Source organism: Hemicordylus capensis, chromosome 1 (assembly GCF_027244095.1).
Source record: "Hemicordylus capensis ecotype Gifberg chromosome 1, rHemCap1.1.pri, whole genome shotgun sequence".
NCBI classification, from domain to species: domain Eukaryota; kingdom Metazoa; phylum Chordata; class Lepidosauria; order Squamata; family Cordylidae; genus Hemicordylus; species Hemicordylus capensis.
Window position 1 is genome coordinate 97,343,381 of NC_069657.1, and position 13,688 is coordinate 97,357,068.

Sequence of the window (13,688 nt, forward strand, 5' to 3'; positions counted from 1 at the left end):
TAATAACAGCAGCCGCTACCATAAGAATGGTGAGGGAAGAGCGGAGGGTGGCCGAAGCTGCTTCTGCGGTGCAGGGACCCCTCTCTCAAGCGTGCCCTGAGCTGCATCAGCAGAAAACCTAAGCCGGGCAGAGGAGAGACGCCGGGATAAGCCCAGCTGAGAGCAGCAGCAGCAGCAGCAGCAGAAGCCTCTGCCCAGTCACTCGCCCAGCGAACAGGAGGAGCATTGCAAGAATGGGAGGTTAGATCCTAAGGGTTAGCCTGGCTTGCAGAGACGTAGCAGCGGCAGCGGCGGCAGCAGCAGTAGCAGCAACACAGCAGCAGCAACAGCCCACCTTTCTTCCTTTCTGGCTCCCTCCTTTGGTGTTACAGGAGGAAATCCTGCGAATGTCACTGGGGGTGGGGGGTGGGGGGTGGAGGTGCCACTGCTGCTGGGGGTGGTGGTGAGAAGGCATTCAGGAGCAGGCAGCCTTTGTGGGGGCAGCGCCCGGGGGCAGATCTCATCACAGACCAAACCATCCGCACACACTACAAAGGACCAAGACCTGCCAATGTCATCAGCCATCGAAAGGAAAAGCCTCGAGCCCTCCGAGTAAGTGGCCTTCCCGCCTCTCTCTTTTCATTTCCCAGCTATCTCCAACTTTGCCTTCGGAAGAAGGATAGATATTCTCGGCCATCGAAGGGCTTGCGGGTGCGGGGGAGGGGGGGGCACCTTGGGGTTTGTTTGTTGTTGTTTTTTTAAAAAAAATCCCTGGTGCCAGCTTCTAGGGAGATCGCTCGCAGAAAGTGCAGGCTGAGGAGAAATACAATCAGGCTGCGTTTCTCCCTCGGGCTCATAGACGTGTTCATGCGCTGCTCGAGAGTCCTTCTTCCCCATCCCAGCCCCTGGACTGCGATCACACTGTTATTATGGATGGATTGTGCAGTGCCTCTGTGTTTCTCTGTCTGTGTTAGCAGATTTCATTCAGCTTGCCTTGTCCTAGACTAGTCTGCTCTGAAGTGTGCGTGCGTGCCTGCCACTTGTGAGGATGGCAGCTAAAACCCAGAGGCGCACAAAGTTCCCCATTTTGAGTTGGAGACAAATTGCCAGAATCATCAGATTCCCAATCAAGCTCCTGTTGAAAGAGGGAGTGGGAAGGGAAAGGATCGGCCACTAGGATCGATACATTTCCCTCTGATCTAGAGATTAGGTGATGCAGATGGAAGTCGTTCAGAGGGATAGGGTTGGTAGCCTAGTACTTTCCAAAAACCTACGCTGTGTTTAGTCAGTCTTTCTCTCTCTCCCCTCCCTGCCCAGCTAAACTGACTGATTAGACTAAAAGGTCAAGGCTCTTATCAGATGTGTGCTCAACTTCCACGTTTTCATAATGCAAACCACCAGTGAAGTTTATAACAAAATGTCAAGCAAAAAAGAACTCGCTTTGTAAGAGTCAGAACGCTATCAGTGTTGGCTTTTTCCCTCCCTTAGCTGGCATGTTAGTTCTTTAGTAAAGTCTTTAGTTCTTTAGTCATGTTAGTAAAAACTATCTGAAGCTATTCTAGAATGTGAATTGCCTGCTGTATTCTAAAACATATGCATGTATGTTTTGTTACAGACATGATCAACTCACTGTATTACTGGTGTTGTCTTTGCACTTGAGCTTTAAGGCTGCAGTACTATGCATGGGAGAGCAGTCTCATTGATCAGTGAGGCTTACTCCCAGGCAGGTATGTATGTGTATAGTATTGCAACCTTAAAGTTCAAGGGCAAAGACAACACCAGTAAAGCAGCAATCAATGCACAGGATCAAGTTGTGCTTATGATGGGCATATTTTATTTGCCTGGGTCACAGTAGCTTCATGATATCTTGCAGAGCAAACGTATCATTTTCAGTGTCCCCCTTTTAAAAAAATAAACCATATGGATATGATTAAATCTATCACCTGTTCCTATGAGGTTAAAAGTAGGATATGATCTTGTCTGTTATTCAAGCTTGAGTACACTGAAATAAAAAGTGTGGATAACTGGACGGAAAGTGGCAACCACTATGGTCCTGGTAAACTTTACCATCCAATTCTACCTAAGCTGTCTGAAAAGCAAATTATTTCAGCTGAGTATACTCAGGAGTAAATTCAGTTAGGATCAGTTGTTAATTTTATTCAGATAAAACATTTTTACACAGACCTACACATCACATGCATAGATGAAAACATTATACATTTGTCACCCTTATTATTTTGACAGCTAATATGTTAGTCATCCTATTCACACTTTATAAGGATTTTTGTCATTGCCAACTACAAAAAGTGCAAAATTAATCAAGCAATTTATATCCTAGTAAATACTTACTGCATGCAAAATCCCCAAATATCAACAATTATTTCATAGTTCTTTCTTTCTTTCTTTCTTTCTTTCTTTCTTTCTTTCTTTCTTTCTTCTTGTATTAATTGTTTTAGGCCAAAGCCATGCAATTGATTTTAAAGAACTACCCCCAAGCTGCATAGTACAGCCATATACAAACACAAACTTTAACAATGTAAGTTATTGGGAGTGCTTCTGAAATGTGAAAATAAACTTACTAGAAGAAAGCTCTTTGTCTCTTCCTGTTCCTTAGCTATTTATATTTACCTCTAGGATACCATGCAGATTGTTCCTGAATATTGGTTTCATGGGCTGGTATAATGCTTTGCTCAGTCTTATGCATTTCTAAGTAAATGATTGCTTTCATGACAAGACGTGAAGATGTTTATATTCGGAGGATTCCAGTTTGAATATGTTCAGGAATAAGTTGCTACTGACTTCATTGGTGGCATACATACAAGCATACTCCCCACCCCCACCCAGCCAAATAAATTAGTATAGAAGTAGGAAGTGTGAAGAGTAAAACATTTTATCTGGCCTTTCATACAATTATAAAAATATGGAATTGGTAGTAGATATTTCTCCATAATGGCAAAACAGGATTCAATGCAAAACACCTGGAGAACATGATCATCTCTTAGGTGTTGGAGAAAACAATTTGACTAAAAGATTTTCAGCTAAATACAGCTTGAGGAAGTTTTACTTCCTCAAATAAAAATTTGAGGCAGCTTAATTTTTTTTCATTGTAGTGAGTTCCTTGTGAGAATGCACAGGCTGGAGAAAGCCAATAGCACTGCTTACTTTTTTCCCTTCAGCATAATGTATGCATGGGTATAAGCCCTCTCACAGCTGCAGTACTTGGGCTATTATTATCATCACGAATGATAGAAAAACAGCAGCTATTGTAGCCTGTTGGTAACCAGGGATGTAATTAATGTCAGGGACAAACATGATGGGACACATTCTTCCCTCACATTCAGATGTGGTGAGGTATTGTCTGCTCACCTTTACATTAGCCAGCAGTAACTACCCATAGCATGGACCTGGAAAGAGTATGGCTTCCTCGCCTCACTCTTGGGACCTATCAGAACCACAACTAGAGGCCAGGCCCTAAGGTCTCTGATCTGGGTAGAAGACAGTCCTTTGCTTCAGAATTTTTACAAAGCTGAATAGGAAGTGAGTGAGGCTACCAAATTTAAAGGTACTGGGGTAGGACATCATTTTGGGGAAGAGGATTATTTCAGATGTTTTTGGTTTTTTTAATGATCTAGTCTAGGATGGGAGCTTAGTGGGAAGTAGGTGAGGCAAGACCTGGTGAAGCCAGGGCTTGCCAAGACCTTGTCTGGAGCTTAACTAGAGTTACTCTTTCTTGGCAACACCCTTGTCACTTGATAAGTTTCAAGTGTGCCCTTCCACTGGACATTTTTACAGGCTTAAATCAGTTAGCGCTTGGATCTATAAGGCAAATGTAACTCCAACATTGCCTAGAACATAATTTATTTTCCAAATTCTGTTTCCCATTACAATCATTAACTTGTGCAAATGGTGTGAGAGAGACTCAAATGTACTTATTTAATGTGAAAAACTATCCTGAGCAATCAGGCCAAAGGATGGAGTGAACAATTTGAGCAAGATACATAATGTAAATCACATGCTTAAGTTTGAAAATGTGAGAGGCTTTCTTTCCCCCACTTCAGTAGCAGTGTTTATGAGCTTAAGGTTAAACATGTGCTAAAATGTCTTACTGTGAGTTGCTGACTGTGCAGGCTGTCAGTGTTTCGCTGGGAGTAATTCTCAACAGCAGTTGCAAAATGGAATATCCAGGGAACAAAGAGGCTTTCAGGGAGATAATACATTTACATTAAGAAATGGCTTTCTCCTCTCTATTATTTTATCCAGTTCATTATTTTAGCTTTTCCTCCCCCCAAATAATATGGTTTTGCCTTGGGGAAAGAGAATGTGTGCTACTTCTTGATGGTAATTGCTAAAATGAGTTATTTGGGCTTGAATCTCCCCACATTCATATGATGGAATTCACGTTGTTCTCTGAAATAAAACAAAAGAGGAATAGTATTAATTAAGCTAAAATTTGTACAAGAGTGAATAATTCATAAGAAGCACATGAATTCATCTGGACAAATAATATGTGGGACAAACCCACAGAAGCACCTCTGAAACGGCCATTTAAATATTACAGCAGGATGGGGGAGCTGCTTTTCCATCCATGGGTTCATTACATGGAGTGAATACAATGCTTAAAGGCCAGGAGCCATATGGGCCAAGCTAATTGCATGAGTTCTTCTTAACACAAAATTATCTACCAGCTGGAATGATGGGGGTGGGGGCTGTAACACTGAAAATACTATACCCCTGAACAGAGGCACCTTCTACGTCAAAAAATTAACTCCCGTACTTTAAATTATCACATCTAAGTGGGATTCAGGAGGAGGTAGAGCCAAAATGAGAGAAAGGAAGATCTAAAATAAATTATTGTTTTGTTTTTTCTTTATTTTAAATAGCTACTTTAATCAAATGTGCAATCTTAGGTCTGTCTTCTCACAGAAAAGTCCCTTTTACTTCCATGGGATTCATTTCCAAGTATATGTGCATAGCACTGCTGCCTTAAACTCACAACATTTCTCATAAACATTTCACACATTATACTGAGGCAAACTCAGGTTTGCTACTGATTATATTTTCAGGGAGTTGCAGCCAATCTTTGTACCTGTGTGATATGTTTGCAGATATTTATTGGTCACGTTCACATTTTGTATGTTTGGATAAAACATACTAGACATATTCTTAAAAATATGGTGTGTGGTGGTGGCCTTCAAAGGAAGATTAGCAGCATTCAGAATCTCCAGAAGTGGGCTGTGTTCCAGTCCTTGCACCGCTACTAAGGCTCAAAGTTGACTGCAACAGAAAGAGTACTGGCCAAGAGGACTGTAGGATCCACCCTGCACAGACTGGGACATATGCTTAAAAATAAATGGTCCTTCTCCCCCAGACGGTTTGATGACATAGTCTCAGTTTAGCTGTGGATTGACTTTATGGCTTCAAGCAAGTAACTTTCTGCCTCATTCTGACTAATCTGTACAACGGGTATAAAAGTTAGCTATCTCACTGGGCTGCAGGGATAGACAAGACTAAGACTGTAAATTAATGCTGTCATTACAGCATTAGAAGTGTGATATACATGATGATGATCACCATGTTTGCTAATATGCTTCCTAATTAAAAGTGATAAAAAATATTAGTGGCAATGAAAACATTGCTATATTTGGTGAAGTAGGAAAACCAAATATTAAAGATCTGGCTTTTCTTTAGACTGGCCTTGTAACTTTTCTTTATACTGCCCACAAATTTATTATCTGAGCACTAATAAAGAATAGAGCACCAGACCTCATACAGAAACTGAGTCAACGGGGAATCTTGTATCAGTAATAGCAACACTGGCCAAAGCTGTGACTCATAGGACAATGACACCTGAGTTAAATGAAACTACTGTATCTGGGCACAGCATTTGCAATTTGTTAATGGTAATCACAGGAAAGATTAGCAAAATGTGTTGGATTGATTTGGAACAAAAATTAAAGAATTTATTGTTAAATAGATCCTTTTCTCATTCTTGTTGACATGTATCCTTCTATTAATAAAAAGAAAATACAGTATGTACAGCATATATACTCTGTTCTGAAGTCCTTAAAAAACCCTGCATTGAGAAAGGTTAGATTCTATAGCCTGTATAAGCTATACAAAGTAAGCAATTTTGCATATATTTACTTATTTGCATAATCTAGTCTGCTGCTGCTGCTGGTAAGAGAAATGGCAAAGAGCCACTCAGGTCATTTAAGCCTGGCCTTCTTGCCACTTCTTGCCTACTCAGACCACAACCCCCTTTTACATCTGAAACTTTCTCAAGCATTCCCCACACATTTTCAGTTTTCATCTGGAGAAACGTTTAAAGTTGAGATTCTCAGACTCAGAATATTGAATTCTGCACTCAAATCTATTTTCTGTATTTCCACCACTTGCATGATAGATTGTGGAGTATTCAGTCTCTTGAGTAGGATTTTAGTTCCTTCTTGTCATTACAGCTTTTCCTCTTCTACTTAATCTGTTACTGGGCTAGAATGTTTGCTTTTGTTGGTTTTCAAGTGTTTTCTAAAGACTGTTTCTTTCTACCAGGGAGCCGGTGGATGAGGTGCTCCAAATCCCCCCTTCCCTCTTAACATGTGGAGGTTGTCAGCAGAACATTGGGGACCGTTACTTCCTCAAAGCCATTGATCAGTACTGGCACGAAGACTGTCTCAGCTGTGACTTGTGTGGGTGTAGACTTGGAGAGGTGGGAAGGAGGCTGTACTATAAACTGGGAAGAAAACTCTGTCGAAGAGACTATCTCAGGTATACTATCTCCTTATCCTTTCACCTTTCGTTTTTGTTCCTCATAAATATTTAGAACAAAGCTAAGGTCTAGCCATTAAACTGTAGCACAGGACACAAGGAGTGGGTTTATGCCTGCACAGGAGGGATATGCATGATAGCTGAAACTGATGAGTCTCCAAGCCAAGACTGGATAAGCCTCTTGTGAGATTAGCCTGAGCAGGGAGAACCTCAAGGCAAAGTCTGCAGATATGCTGCTAAAGGCAAGGATCGTGGGGAGGGCCTGGCAAGCTGTTCTCCACTGTTGTCCTTGAAACAAGTTACAGTTTCAGCTCTTATACAAGGTCCCACTTTGTAGGCCAAGCACTGGTACTAAAGTCAAAATATGGTATGGGACAGAGGAAGAAAGAATTATGCCATGATTACAGGCAGACATACCAATGCAACAGTTTAAAGATAAACTTTAGCTAAACCTGTGTTTCTTCAGAGAGTTCGGTTACTCTGTGTTTTCTATGCAGAAACAGTGGCTGACATCCAGACTAAATTACTCAGTAGTACTACTCAGGAGTTCTTCTAAAGGACTGCTTAATTTCAATCAGACTTCTGTTCAGTAATTTAGTCAGGATTTCAGCCAATATCAATACTACTTTGTTCTCTGTAGGATGCTAATAAGGAGAGTGTGGGGTTTTTTTTATTTTTTGTTACAGATCAGGGATATTGATCTTCGGTTTTGTGATACTATTAAGTGATGGGGGGGAACTCCATTGTATTTACAGCTTGATACAGCTTTGTTGCCGTACTCAAACTCCATTTTCTGAGGAAAGAAATAAAATGTTAGCCCACCTAATTATCCCATGTTGGAGCTTTTTCCAACAGCAGTTTTCTTTTAGTAGGGCTGGTTTTGTGTAATGTAATATGTAATAAATCTCTCATGTACGCACAACTCCCTGAAAGGATTCAGTCCTAGTTCTACTCACTGAATATTTTCTCACTGTAATGGCAGAAAATATGAGCTGTTAAATTAATGCATTTTCTGTGCCTTGTAATTGGATGCGTTCCGTCTTTTCACAGTATAATGTGTTAATTATCTGTGTCTGCTAATGAAGAATTTCATAGACGTAGGCTGTTAAATTGGCTTCTGCATTTCCCGCATCTGTAATTCTAATATAAAGCCTACATTGGCTAGGAATATATATATGGCTCTCTTCCATTTTTTTAATCCAACATCTTGCAAGTGATGCATTTCAAACTAAAAGGTGTTGTTAGTGTCACTCATAAAGAGCCCATCAGCTAGCATTTATATTATTTTTGTTATAGAGAAATAACAGCGACATCTCCTGGTAGGCAAGGGAAGCAAAGATTTTGTTTTGCAAAGGATTATTTCCAAACATAGCAGGCTGCTTTTAGAAGGCACAATAAGCAATAGCAGCAGTGTTGAAAACTGACAAACCCACTCTGAAATAAATGTCATCTCACAAATTTTGTCATTTCTGCTATATTGTTATATTCTGTATATTGCAAAAATATACTCATTTCATTTGTTTTATCATACAGTAAATGTATGATAAAATATAGCTACTGAAAGATTATACTAGTTTATAAATTTAGCAGGCAGCCGTGTATTGCTTATTAACTTGACATTATAACACATAATATGAACTACACAGTCAATATACTGTATAACATGCATGTTACCTAGTGCAAGCACTGTAGCTTATGGGTATGTCCTAGTGTTGCTGAGATAATGCTAAAGTAAAGAGCTAGCCTAGAACATAAGAACATAAAAACAGTCCTGTTGGATCAGGCCCAAAGCCTATTTAGTCCAACATCCTTTTTCACACAGTGGCCCACCAGATGCTTCTGGAAAGTCCACAGGGAAGAGATGAAGGCATGCCCTCTTGCCTGCTGTTACTCACCCAGGGGCAGATTAAGCTTTTTGTCACCCTTTTACCTTAAACAAAAATGGGTTGCCTTTTTAATATAAGGTGAAAGGGGGACTTTCTCCTCACCCACTCCACCCTTGCTGCAGCCACCGCTGCCCACAGAGAGGAGCGGCAAAATTTGAGGGGCAAAATTTGCTGCTCTTCAAATTTTGCCGCCATAGGCAAATGCCTACTCTGCCTCTCCATTAATCCACCACTGTGCTCACCTGCAACTGGTATTTAGAGGCATGCAGGCCTCTGAGCCTGGAGATTGCCTATAACCATCAAGACAAACAGCCATTGATAGGCCTGTCCTCCATGAAGTAATCTAAGCCTCTTTTAAAGCCATTTAAACTGGTCACCATTACAACATCCTGTGGCAGAGAATTCCATAGATTAATCATGCTCTGTGTGAAAAAGTGCTTCTTTTTGTAGGCCCTAAATTTCCTGGCAATTAGTTGACTGCTGGTTTTGGTGATATAAGAGAGGGAGAAAAATTTCTTTCTATCCACTCTCTCCACACTATGCATAATAGTTCAGATTTCTATCTTGTCTCCCCATAGTCATCTTAAAAAAACTAAACTAAAAAGCCCCAGTTGTTGTAGCCTTGCCTCATAAGGAAGATTATCTAGGCCCCTGATCATCTTGCTGGCCCTCTTCTGCACACTTCCCAGTTCTACTATGTCCCTTTTGAGATGTGGTGGTCAGAACTGTACGCAGTTCTGTACTCTAAGTGTGGCTGCACCATAAATCTGTATAAGGGCATTATGATATTAGCAGTTTTATTTTCAACCCCCTTCCCAGCATGGAATTTGCCTTTTTCACAGTTGCCGCAAACTGAGTTGACACTTTCAGCAAGCTGTCCACCACAATCCCAAGATTCCTGGGGTTGGGATTTTTTGTCCCAGTGTGCTTCACCTTACACTTGCTTACACTGAACCACATTTACTACTTAGTTGCTCACTCACCCTGTTTGGTGAGATCCTTTTGGAGCTTCTCACAACCTATTTTTGGATTTCACTACCCTAAATAGTTTAGTGTAATCTGCAAATTTGGCCACTTCACTGCTTATTCCAGCTTCTAGATCATTTGTGAATGAATTAAAATGCACTGGTCCAAGTGCAGATCACTGGGGGACCCCACTTCTTACTTCCCTCCATTGTGAAAACTGTCTATTTATTCTAGAAAACATCTTGATTGGGACTAGGATTTTTAGTGGTTAACAGAATTCATTCTCCTTCGATTTATTTATTTAATACATTTCTGTACCGCCCAAAACGCAAGTTCTTTGGGAGGTTTGCAAAACAAAAAACAGCCAATAATAAAAGATTAAAACATTTCAACAATTAAAATTACAAAGTTAAAACTATTAAAACTATTTCTATTTCTCCTTATCATTCTATTTCTCCTCCTCCTCCTCCTCCTCCTCCTCATCATCATCATCAGGAAATGGCATTCACTCCCTAAATGCCTGCCTACAGGCAGTAATGGGATGGATGAGGGATAACAAATTGAAGCTGAATCCAAGCAAGATGGACATGCTCATTGTAGGGGATCGGAATTTAAGGGATGAGTTAGATCTTCCTGTGCTGGATGGGGTTACACTCCTCCAGAAGGAACAGGAACGCATCTTGGGAGTGCTCTTGGGAGGCCATGGCCAGGAGCGCTTTCTATCAGCTTCGGCTGATTCGACAGCTGCATCCATTCCTTGAAGAGAACGATCTCAAAACAGTAGTGCATCAGCTGGTAACTTCCAGGCTTGACTACTGCAATGCACTCTATGTGGGGCTGCCTTTGTACGTAGTTCGGAAACTTCAGTTAATTCAAAATGCGGCAGCCAGATTGGTCTCTGTGGTGACCCGGAGAGACCATATTATGCCTGTCTTAAAACAGCTGCACTGGCTGACGATATGTTTCCAGGCGAAATACAAAGTACTGGTTATTATCTTTAAAGCTCTGAACAGCTTGGGTCCGGGTTACCTTAGAGAGCACCTTCTTCAGTATGATCCCCATTGCTCGTTGAGGTCCTCTGGAGAGGTCCGTCTCCAATTACCACCGGTATGTCTGGTGGCAACTCGGAACTGGGCCTTTTCTGTAGCTGCTCCTGGTCTATGGAATGCATTCCCAGCAGATATCCACAGTTTAAGCTCGCAGTCGGCCCTTAAGAGAGCCCTAAAAACCTATTTGTTTGGCCTGGCCTTCCAAAGCTTGTGAAGTGTTGTTCTTTCTAAATAGTATTTTAATTGGTTTTAAATGGTTTTAATCATTTTTGAATTGTTTTTATATTTTTTTAGCATTGTGTTTGAATTATGGGTTTTATGTCTTTTTTAAAAAGTTGTTTTACACCGCCCAGAGCCTCTGGATGAGGCGGTTTACAAACAAACAAACAAACAAACAAACACAATTAAAACAGTATCTAATTAAAAGCCTGGGTGAACAAATGCATCTTGACTGCCCTTTTTAAAGTTGTAAGAGATGGGGAGGCTCTTATTTCAGCAGGAAGTGTGTTCCAAAGCATCAGGGTAGCAATGGAGAAGGCCCGTCCCCAGTAGCCACCAGACGAGCTGGTGGCAATTGCAGACGAACTTCCAGTTAAGAATAATGATGCGATTATGGATATGTACTGAATAGAAAGAAGCCCCAGATACCAACATCTGTGAGCAGAAGAAAGCTTGTGGGACTTTCCTGCCCTCTCCCAAGATCCTTGGTTACTGGGTGGCATATGGTGGTTATAGGTGGAGAAGTGTCATATGCCATTCTATTTCTGAGGGCTTCCTGATCCTCAAAAGTAGCAACAATTTCTAATAAAACTAATCTTGTGTTTTACTTTGCAAGAAATATACTTGAACACCTGACTCTTGAATGTTTTTATTTATTTATTTTCAAAGGCTTTTTGGCCAAGATGGTCTCTGCGCCTCCTGTGACAAGCGAATCCGGGCCTATGAGATGACAATGAGAGTGAAGGACAAAGTGTACCATCTGGAATGCTTCAAATGTGCTGCTTGCCAGAAACACTTTTGTGTTGGCGACAGATACCTTCTCATCAACTCAGACATAGTGTGTGAGCAGGACATCTACGAGTGGACTAAGATCAATGGGATGATATAGCCCATTTGTGCCTCATAGTCTCCAAAATGCATCTCATGGGTGACACATATACCTAGCTGTGGTGAGGAGGTTATCACTCACAACATCTATGTGCTTTGTCTAAGGTAGGGGAAAACACAACAAAATACACAGGCACTGCATTATATGCAAATGATGATTGGGGACTGAAGCAATAGCAGATAGATGGATTGCTGTTAGCAAACACATTTTGATTATAAACTGACATTCTCAGAGGTGGTGGTGGAAGTCAGGGAACCATTATAAACCAGCTATGAATTCTCTTGACTGGAAATTACAGTAGTAACATGTAAAAAGATGTTATGCCTTTGGCACTTGCAGATTAGGTTGTGCAACTGATTTTTCTTTACTTCATTTCTATTTACTCTACATAAACCATAATAATCCCAAAGTTAATACAAGATGGAGTTGTTTCAAGAGCAGGGGGATTCCAGTTTTTCAGAGTCATCTGATTCTCCAAAGCCTTAAGTTTTGGAAGTGAAAAGAAAGAATCTGGTTTGCATGGAAATCAGTTTTCCCGAGCTGAGAATGAAAAGTACAGCCTTTGGTTGCAATCCTGTGGCAACCTGCACCCAGTTATTTGCATTTAAGTCATTGTAAGCTCACTGTAACTTAATGGCATAAAACTAGGGGCAGGAATGCAGCCTTAAAGATTAAGCAATTGTTTTAAGAAATTTGGATGAGTAGCTGCCTTCTACTGCCGTTGTTTGAAAGTGAGAAATTTCACCAATCATTTCTATACGGATATAATTTTAAAGAGTTGTTCAGCTATTTTATTAACTTAGATGATAATATCAGTACATAATGTGTGTAGTAAGATTCTGCAGATTTAATAAAAATGACTGATAAGAGAGTTGTCATTCATTAAATCACATCAAGAATGTTCCCAGATGATCAATTTTATGTGTACAAATGCATAACTATTTGTTGTGTGTGCAATCCAAGTTTCTCCCCTTGATGTTGTGCTTTTGTTGTGGAAGTACTGCATTTCCCTAGTACTAAATATGCTATGCTTTGTACCTGAAAAATGCCAATTCTTCCAAGGGCAGTGCATCTATTGCTTTTGTGTCTACTGTGCACATTGAGGTGATATGCTTGTCACAGGTGCCTACTCAGTATTACCTGCAATGCAATTGGCAATGAATAGTGCAACTCCTGGTCCATGCTCAGACCATTTGAGATTTTTTTTTAAAAAGTGCTTTTTAGGTTTAAAAAATGCTTTCCAGGTGGAGCAATTTGTTGTGGTATTACTCTTGCCTTTTCAAAAAAGAAGCAGAGAGCACTATGTCTGTCTTTCACATCAATGCAGCACCATGAACCCTAACCCTAACCCAAGCATTTATATTAATTGAGCTCTTGAAAGGCTGGTTGCTACCTCTACAAGAGAGGGGTGTGTGTGTGTGTGTGTGTGTGAGTGAGAGAGAGAGAGAGAGAGAGAGAGAGAGAGAGAGAGAGAGAGATTTCTCCCAGGATTTAATCCACCTGCTTTTTTTTTTTTTCATGCATTGCCTGTGGATTAAATACTGCACATTTTCTTTGAAGGGCTGTGACAGACACACCTGGGGCACTCAGTCACTACTCATCCAAGTACTTGCAATAAATTGTGGCTGGGGATGATGGGAGTTCAACAATGTCTGGGTGCTTTCCAAATTGCAAACTACAACAGTGTCACTACTGTCCGTTAAGTGTGCTTCCGTACTGCCTGTGTTTCGATACTGCAGTCCGTGCGCTGTCAGCAAGGTGCTGTTCACATTTCTGTTGCCTTCTTTTGGATTTTATCCTTGCGTTTTAGTCCACAATGTTGCATGTGCGTTGCAAAAAAAGCTGTATTTTCCCATTGTAGAGGACTGCGCAAGCTATTGATGTTTTCAAAATGATCCTGCCAAGCCAAAGCATTTTACTGCTGAACAGCATGTA

At 40.8% G+C, this 13,688-nt stretch overlaps 1 protein-coding gene across 2 annotated transcripts; it reads left to right on the plus strand.

Annotated features, from left to right (window-relative positions):
- Window positions 1–273: 273 nt before the first annotated feature.
- LMO2 (LIM domain only 2) lies at window positions 274–12,622 on the plus strand. 2 transcript variants are annotated; one of them, XM_053286791.1, is made up of 4 exons: window positions 463–591; window positions 2,436–2,515; window positions 6,529–6,744; window positions 11,534–12,622. In XM_053286791.1, coding segments are annotated over exons 2-4 (438 nt in total). In that variant the 5' UTR covers window positions 463–591; window positions 2,436–2,513; the 3' UTR covers window positions 11,754–12,622. The 2 variants fall into 2 exon arrangements, with proteins under 2 accessions (XP_053142767.1, XP_053142766.1); XM_053286792.1 differs by lacking the exon at window positions 2,436–2,515 and having other exon boundaries at window positions 274–591.
- Window positions 12,623–13,688: the final 1,066 nt, after the last annotated feature.